Source organism: Phragmites australis, chromosome 11, assembly GCF_958298935.1.
Source record: "Phragmites australis chromosome 11, lpPhrAust1.1, whole genome shotgun sequence".
Taxonomy (NCBI): Eukaryota; Viridiplantae; Streptophyta; class Magnoliopsida; order Poales; family Poaceae; genus Phragmites; species Phragmites australis.
This window is the reverse complement of record NC_084931.1, coordinates 8,585,722-8,595,302: the sequence shown is the minus strand read 5'-3', so window position 1 is coordinate 8,595,302 and position 9,581 is coordinate 8,585,722. Positions and strand designations below refer to the sequence as shown.

General features: G+C 38.4%; 1 protein-coding gene across 2 annotated transcripts; it reads left to right on the top strand.

Annotated features, from left to right (window-relative positions):
- The first annotated feature begins 6,294 nt into the window (after positions 1–6,294).
- On the top strand, positions 6,295–8,896 carry LOC133884909 (aquaporin TIP4-2). 2 transcript variants are annotated; one of them, XM_062324510.1, is made up of 3 exons: positions 6,295–6,609; positions 6,759–7,015; positions 8,289–8,896. In XM_062324510.1, the coding sequence occupies exons 1-3, from the start codon at positions 6,468–6,470 to the stop codon at positions 8,646–8,648; spliced, it is 759 nt and encodes a 252-aa protein (XP_062180494.1). In that variant the 5' UTR covers positions 6,295–6,467; the 3' UTR covers positions 8,649–8,896. The 2 variants fall into 2 exon arrangements, with proteins under 2 accessions (XP_062180494.1, XP_062180495.1); XM_062324511.1 differs by having other exon boundaries at positions 6,296–6,609; positions 6,762–7,015.
- Positions 8,897–9,581: the final 685 nt, after the last annotated feature.

Genomic DNA, 9,581 nt, shown 5'->3' with positions numbered 1-9,581 from the left:
GACGTGTACAAGTTGCAGACTTGCAGGTGGACAGGTAGGCTGTCTGGAATGATGCGTAGCTGAGAAATGTTTGCCATGAAGCAATGAAGGGTGTTTACGGTATTTGGAAAGGTTTAGGACAAGTGGATAAGTCAGATATAAGATGTATGGCGCGTCATGTGGGGTCAGCGCTCAATCTTGTTTAGCACAGGTGTCCATTCTGCTAAGAAGATGCCATTTGTATGGACGGTTTTTTTTTTCCAGTTGGCAAATATTATATATTTGAATTTATTTCTTTATTCTTTGTTAATATATAATATTGTTTCAAGAATTGATGCTAGGGGAGCTACATCACTAGTACCATTGAGCTTAAAGTTTTGATGGTATACGAGTTATGGATATCCGCATAAATGAAGATTTCGTAACACTCTTTCTTGATGTCTATTAATTGTGAATATGTATGTCTCGTTAAAAATCTTACCAAGGAAAAATCCAATGGGAAAAAATCATGATCAAGGAAAAAAGAGTACACATATTCACCCCTGATGGTAATATCACTTAATGTCTTTGAGTCGCTGTAGTCTAACACCATGAGTCAATTTTTTGAATACTGAACTGGGAAGTGCCTTCGTGAATAAGCCTGCTAGATTCTCACTTGAACGAATTTGATGGACTATAATAACACCATCCTTTTGAAGATCATGGGTGAAGAAAAACTTCGGAGATATATATTTCACTCTACCTACTTTGATATATCCATCTTTTAATTGAGTGATGCAAGCCATATTGTCTTCGTGTATTACTGTATGTGCTTCTTCTTCTAAAAGTGAATTGCATTCTTTACGAATATGATGTGTCATATTCCTTAACCACATACATTCCCTGCTAGCTTTATGAATTGCCAAATTTTCTACATGGTTAGATGAAGTTTTTGCTATAGTTTGCTTCATTGAGTGCCATGAGATAGATGCACCACCACACATGAAAACATAACCAGTTTGTGATCGACCACTATGTGGATCAGATAGAAACACTGCATCTGCAAAACCAACTAGTTCTCCCTTGCATATATTAGAAAAAGAGTAAATTTCACAAAACCACCATTTTTTTCCTAATAGTCACAAACCCACCACTTTTTTTTTTTTGCCTATTTCACAAACCCACCGATACATTCGGTAGTCTTCTCACAGACCTACCACTATTGTGTTTTCGGTTACTGTTTGCTGGTAATGTTTACTAGCACAGTGGTCTTCAGTTACTCCAAAAATCAGTAATCTTTTGTTTCTCTAAATATCTTACAATTTTTTATACATGTTCTATAATCCATGTGCAACTCATTTTAATTGGATTCACCCAAAAAACATGCGTAGAATTTAAACTAAAATTATCCAAAAATGCTATTTTTATAACTTCTAATAATTTTTAGGGCATCAAATAAAATCCAAAAAATCTAGAAACATTCACTAGTATTCTTATTATGTGATGTTCTAATTTATAAAATTATTTTCAGCCCTAGGTTATATGGTGAAAAAGTGAGTTCCTTTGTAATGCTCCATTTATATGCAATAATTATAAAAATGCATATAAATGGAACATTACAAAGGAACTCACTATTTCACCGTATAACTTAGGGCTGGAAATAATTTTAGAAATTATTAAATCACATAAGAAGAATATTAGTGAATTTTCCCAATTTTTTGGGATTTTATTTAAGGTTGCACATGGATTATGAAACACATATAAAAAGTTCTAGATTTTTGGATAAACAGAAGATCCCTGATTTTTTGGAGAAATAGAAAACCACTGTGATATGAACAGTACCAATGAAAAGTGACTGAAAACGCAAAAGTGGTGGGTCTATGAGAAGACTGCCCAAAGTGTCGGCGGATTTGTGAAATAGGACAGAAAAGTGGTGGGTTTGTCAAATTTACTCTTAGATAAATATAAACCCATGTCCTTTGTACCTTGAAGATAACGAAGTATATCTTCACACCATTCCAATATCGTCATGTTGGACAAGAGCTATATCTTGCAAACAAATTAACAGTGAATGCAATATCAAGTCGTGTTTGAGTAGAAAGATACATGAGTGCTCATATCACAGTTTTTGCATCCATTACGGAAGAGTATGTTTCTTCATAATCTATACCAGGTCTTTGAGAGAATCTTTGGGTAACTAATCGTACCTTATATTTTGTAATTTCTCCATTCTCATTATGTTTTCACATAAAGGCCCATTTATAACCAACAGGTTTGACACCATTAGGTGTATTGGTTATAGGTCCAAAACTTCTCTTTTTGTGAGGGAATTCAATTATGCTTGAATTATGTTATTCTATTTTGGCCAATCTTTTTTTTTTGTTTGCATTCCCCGACTATTGAAGTTCTTGATTCTCTTTTTCATCATAATTTTTAGCGCATGGTTATATGCAAATGCATCATCAATGATGACTTTATCACAATTCCAAATTTTTCCAGACATGACATAGTTTAATGAGATCTTATTTTCTGAAGAATCATGTACATTTATTTCCTCTGTAGCATTATTAATTTCCATGTCTACTATCTCTTCAAGAGATTTTTCTTGAATTATCGTTATTTCCTTGACATGGCCATCTTGATTCTTTGCTCCTTTTTTCCAAGGATTTTTTTTTGGAACCCAATGGTCTATTGCGTTTTATAGTAGATTTTGATTCATTAGCGGTGGACTGTTGCACGTCTTGGACATTAATTTTTTCAAGAGCATTAGCAGCAGGAATATGTGACTTTGTCACTCTTTTCAAGTCTGTGAAAGTGTCTTGCAAATTATTTGCTAAACTTTGTAAATGAATTATCCTTTGAACTTCTTGCTCACATTGTTGTGACCTAGGATCAAGTGAGATTGTGATAATTCATTCCAACTTATTTTCTTATTCAACTTCTTGCTGGCTCCCCCTGTTGTTAGGAAATTTGATTCATTAAAATGACAATCAGCAAATCTTACGATAAACACATCTCTTATTGATGGTTCAAGATACTTTATTATAGATAGGGACTCATACCTAACATATATTCTTAACCTTCTTTGTGGTCCCATCTTAGTGCATTTCGGTAGAGCAATTGGAACATATACCTCACATCCAAAAGTTCTTAGATGGGCAATATCTGGCTCTTTGCCATAAACCAATTGTAACAGGGAGTAAGTATGATAATTTATTATCCTGATGCGAATTAATGCTGTTGCATGCAAAGTAGTATGACCCTAAGTATGTGTTGGGAGTTTTGACTTTTTTAAGTAACGGTCTTGCTATTAATTTGAGCCGTTTGATAAGTGATTCTGCAAGACCATTGTGTGTATGAACATGTGCTACATGATGTTCAATACTTGTTCCAATCGACATGCAGTAACCGTAGAAACTTTTTGATGTAAATTCACCGGCATTATCCAATCACATAACTTTGATAGGATTGTCCAGAAACTATGCTCATAGCTTGATTATTTGAGCCAACAACCACACAAATGCCAGGTTGCGAGTTGATAATAAGGAGACATATGACCATCTAGTTGATGCATCAATTAAAATCATGAAGTATCTAAATGGTCCACTTGGTGGATCAATGGCTCCACACGTATCTCCTTGTATGTGCTCTAGAAAAGCAAGGGATTCATGTCCAATTTTAGTCGGTGATGGACGCACAATCAGTTTTCCTTGAGAGCATGCGATATATGAAAAGTTATTAGATTGAAGAATCCTTTGGTTCTTCAACATATGCCCACATAAATTATTAATAATTTTCCGCATCATTACTGATCCGAGATGACCTAACCGGTCGTGCCAAATAATAATTTGTTATGATTGGTGAACTTTTGGTCTACCACCATATATGATTCACTCTTATTAAGATTTATGTAGTATAAACCAGAAGGCGATACTGGTAATTTTTCCAACACATACTTTTTCCCCAATGACATCTTTGTATTATTGAGGTACTCCAAATTATCCTCACATATTGTCTCAATGTGATATCCATTTTTTCAGATATCTTTAAAGCTCAATAGATTTCTTTGAAACTTGGGGGAATATAGTGCTTCGTGTATGTTTACCTTTGCTCCACAAGGTAATATAATTATGGCTCTTCCAGAGCCCTATATCAATTTAGCTTTTTTAGATATAATATGAATAGTTACATCTTGTGTCACAAGATAAGAAAAGACACTTGACTCTTTAATGTGGTATATGTTGTTCCATTATCTATAGGACATACATCTTCTTCATATATAGACTCTTGAGCCAACAGCTCAACCATTCACTTCAAAAGAAAATGTACTAATAAATACTAATACATTTAAAATGAATTTATAAGTAGTGAAACAATATAGCCATAAATACTAAATACAAACATAATAGAAATTATTCATTAATAAATAAGGTGCAACATTTTTTATTCTTCTTATTATTATATCATATTTATTCATGTATGAAGAAATAAGTAACTAGATGATCTATTCTTGTGTGAAGAAATCGGCAACATCTAGGTGAGTTGCATCATCATGGTTGTGTTCTCCATAATCTATCGCACCAATAAGCATCTTTGAAAATATCATTACCATTGTCGCTTGCAAAGTTTGTCTTTATTTTTTTCCTTTTCTTCTCAAGTGATTATTGATATAGATCGATAAGGTATTTTGGTGTATGATAGTTACGTACCCAATGAGTTCTTCCTCCACAATGGTGACATGCATTTTTCATTAATTTTACCTTTATCTTTATCTCTGTTTTCTTGCCTTTTATGAGGATTGACTAGGTTTTTAAATTGAACACCATAATTTTCTCTACCATGGCCATGCCCAAATCCACAACTACGACCACGTCCACATCCACATCTCTGACCTCATCCACTCCTCTATTTTGATTATCACATCTACTTGCATTTTCTTCTGGGAGCGAACTTGAACCACTTGGATGGGACTTGTGGTTTTTCATTAAAAACTCATTGTTTTGTTTAGCCACTAGCAAACAAGAAATAAGTTCAGAATATTTCTTAAATCCTTTCTCACGGTATTGCTGCTGAAGCAGCACATTTGAAATATGAAATGTAGAGTATGTTTTCTCTAACATTTCCTCATCAGTAACCTTTTCTCCACATAATAATTGTGAAATGATTCTAAATATAGCTGAATTGTATTTAGAAACACTCTTATAATCTTGCAACCTCAGGCACAACCACTCATAACGAGCTTTGAGGAGAATTACTGTTTTCTGGTGATCATACCTTTTTTTTCAATTTGTTCTAAAGAATGAGTGGATCTTTATCAGTAAGGTATTTAGCCTTTAAACCTTTATGGAGGTGGTGGCAAATAAAGATTATAGTCTTAGCTTTGTCTTGATCAGATGCTTTATTTTCTACTTTGATTGTTTCACCAAGCCCATTGACATTCAAGTGAATTTCAACATCTAGCACCTAAGGCAAGTAGTTCTTGCCAGTAATATCAAAAGCCATGAAATCAAATTTGGCAGGATTCGACATAGCAAACTATAAAATACTAATGCAAAGCATAAATATAGAAAAGAGACAATATATAAATTAAATAGATTGAAAATAATATTTTACCCGTGAAAAAGGATACGACGATAAGCAAAATATTTTTAAAAAAATGTAATTCACGATAGCTTGTAGAGACAGTCGTACTGATAACATGATATATACTAACTACTTATTGATTATCGAAAATTAATATGTAAGAATGTAGAGAATAAAAAGTGAGTGAAGATAAAATCAAATATGCTTATTGTCTTCTATCAGATGCATAGAAACTCCTATATATACCCATACAGCATTACTTTAAGAATTAATGTAGGAGAGTTACATCACTAATGCCATGGATGTTAAAGATTAGATGGTATAAGAGTTATGGATATCCATATAAATGATGATTTCATAATATTTTTAACTTTTTGGAGTAAATGTCATTTTCGCACATTTTACATAGTTGTTTCCTACAGTATTATTTTACCTCCTCCTTTCTTTTTTCACTTGCCGTTAAGAACAAACTCGTGTCAAACATTTTTCAAATTTACAGAACAAGAACAAGGGCTGCGAATTTGGGCCGATTTAAATTCAATTGCCGTCCAAATCGGTTCAGACACTGTGAGGATAAGAAGGCGCACACAGTCTGCACTTCTGCAGTCTGCTCAGATCATACTGGAACAAAAATTTCACTCTCATTCCAGCCAAAATTTTCTTTGCTAGATGGCGAACCCCCACAGCCATAAGCTGGACCAGTTTGCCCACGCCAGCTCGCACAAGTAACTCTATAAAAACACGCGAAGCGCCACTCGGAGCCTGTGCCCCACCTGTCCCCCAAACAAAAATATCTTCTTGCACTTTTTCCTGCGCTTTTCCCTCCAACCAACAAGCGACCTTGCACTTTTACCTCCCCCCTCCTCATCCTCGTTTCTCCTTGCCAAGAACAGGGACAAGAAGGCTCCGGATCCACCAATCCATCCATGGCCAAGCTGGTGGACAAGTTTGTGGACTCGTGCGGCAACGACGACACCCCGGACGCCGGCTGCGTGCGCGCCGTGCTGGCCGAGCTGGTCCTCACCTTCCTCTTTGTCTTCACCGGCGTCGCTGCCTCCATGGCCGCCGGTAGGTGCCCTTTCTGACTGCTCATCCTTTTTTCTCTTCAAAGAACATCAGGCTAACTGCCCGTCTCTTCTCCTGTCGATCTCTGTTTTTTTTTAATGAAAAGAGAGGATTCTCCTAACTTTTCGTATGGTTGTCCGCGTGGCATGAAGCAGGGTCCGGTGAGAAGCCTGGTGTGGCTATGCCGATTGCGACCCTGGCGGCGGTGGCGATCGCACACGCGCTGGCGGCGGGGGTGCTTGTGACGGCGGGTTTCCACGTGTCCGGCGGGCACCTGAACCCGGCGGTCACGGTGGCGCTGCTGGCGCGCGGCCACATCACGGCGCTTCGGTCAGGGCTGTACGTGGCGACGCAGCTGCTGGCGTCCTCCCTCGCCTGCATCCTCCTCCGTTACCTCACCGGCGGCATGGTACGTGCCTCCTCCGACATCGCTCTTGGTATCTATTTTTCGCATACGAGGTCGATCTGGTGGATCCGAGAAAGGGGGAGAAAAAGTTGAATTTTTCTTGGTCGACTCTTATGCTTCTTGTCGTGCTGTCGGATTCTGATTGTTTGGCAGATTTTGGCGGGCCATGTTTATCTGAAATGAATTTGGGCTGGGCCTGAATCTGATCCAAATATTCTGTTTACCTCTTTGGTGGACCTGAGCCTTTTATTGGCCTGCTGGGCTTATATATAATCCATTTATTATTTCATTTTTGTAGTGTCAGGTCCACTCAATTTTCGAGACAAAATATTTGATAGAGCGAAGCAAGGCAGATTTTTTGTTAAAAGAACATATTTTTTTTAGGAGTAGTAACTAGTAAGTATCACCTCAGAGAAAGAGCAAGAATTCTCCAAAAAGTAAAAATACGTAGTAGTAGTGATTGGTATCAGATAGAGGCGTTCAGAGCAATATAACTGTGAACGCTAACTAACTTGATCAAAAATTGAAGGACCAAACTGTGGCTACGCGATAATAAATTGATGGTTTCCTTCAGAGCACAACTTGGAAAATGTCAGTTTACCTGTAGATGTGTTAACTGAACAGAAGGTGCAGATCAGGAATAGATGGATGCCAGTCGAGTTACATTTGGTCACGAGTTGATACAGAGGGTTCGGTTTCCTTAAATTTTTGTCGCTCCGACATATGAGGCTCAGTTTCCATACAAACTTGCAAGAAAATTTTCAGTGCTTACAATCTGTTCACGAAGATTCCTTCTCATGAATGTAATCTGCTGCATGAGCTTGAGCTCTCGTGTAGCTCTTAGAGACCTGGAACTCTGTATAGTAAAACATGCTATCTAGTCTTAAAGAAAGACAATTTAGCCTCTGGTGATGCAAGGGTCAGTTTACATTTGTTGCTCTCCAAGTCACCAATATGCTAAAAAAATTGGCCTTTTGTGAAGTTCAAGAGCTAGTAAATATGTAAGAGAGGCTGAAGTCAAGAGACTAAGTCATACTTCTCAATTGAGTTATACAAGGTTTAGGCCCGCTCCCACCTCATACCTCAAAAGAACTCACCAAGCAATTTGATCTCAAAAAAAAAAAAAAAGACAGTGAACTCACAAATCCTTTTCTAATGTCTCTTTTTATTTAAAAAAAAAAGAAAAGTTCAAACTTGCAGATCGAAAGACCTGAACATGATTAGTGCAATTTGTTTGCAAAGCTAACCAAAACATTCTCCAAAATGTGCAATGCAGGTCACCCCGGTGCACGCCCTGGGCACAGGCATCAGCCCGATGCAGGGCCTGGTCATGGAGGTCATCCTCACCTTCTCCCTCCTCTTCGTCACCTACGCGATGATCCTCGACCCGCGGAGCTCGGTCCGCACGATCGGCCCGCTGCTCACCGGCCTCATCGTCGGCGCCAACACCCTCGCCGGCGGCAACTTCTCCGGCGCGTCCATGAACCCCGCCAGGTCCTTCGGCCCGGCGCTGGCCACCGGGGTGTGGACCAACCACTGGGTCTACTGGCTCGGCCCGCTGCTCGGTGGGCCCCTCGCGGGGCTCGTCTACGAGTCGCTGTTCTTGGTCAACAAGACCTATGATCCTCTGCTGTAAAATAGTTCTGGTGCGTATGCATATACATAGTATAGATATGTATTGGGCAAGGTAATTAAGATTGCTGTAAAATAGTTCTGGTGCGTGATTGTTCGATGTAGTAGAAATTGTTGCTAGGTCTGTAGAGGCCATTTTTTTCGTTCTTCTGTCGAGGAGTTGGGATTAAGGGGCTCCTAGTCAGCCATGTAAAGACAAATTGTATGTTGGACGTCAAGTTTTTTGCTAGTTAAATTGTACTTACGGCACAAGTATATTAGTCAATGATAAGTGACGGATCTAAAGTAAAAAATAGCAACTCTACCTCTCTTTTTTTCTCCTTCTCTTTTTTCTCCTTTCTTCCTCTTCTCTTCTTCTTGCATGCCCAGAAATTATAGGGAGCCTTATGTCAATGGTTTATTGGCAGGATGGTATCATTGATGATCTGCGTGTTGCGATTCCCTTAGCTGAACGTCCTAAATCAAAACTCACGTGCCCGGGTCCCGGAATTAGATTCTTTTGATACCCGCAGAACAACAATTCTTGCATCACATTTCAGTTCATGTGGCAGGAAGCAAGAAAAGACTCGTCACCTACCATGGAATACACGTGTGCGAATGCGATGTGTTGCACATGGAGGGACGGAGATTATTGAAGAGTAACCTCGGTGTGGCCGTAGAGAGTGAAAAGGCATCGCAATGTTTGAGCAATTGTGCTGCGTTGTCACTGCCATCTCATCTTATAGGACATATCATATCCTCCCCGTAATCTTAAAATACTTAGCAGATAACCCTTATATTGGATCGTCTTTTTAGCTATCTTGTAGTAACTCCACATTCTCTTAATTTATGGGTGAAGAAAAGCCTGGTTTGTTTCAGACCTAAAATAGCTGCTCAGGCGTGACCCAAAAATCCAACTAGAAAGCAAAATCGGGCCATGGTCGGGCCGGCTTGGGCT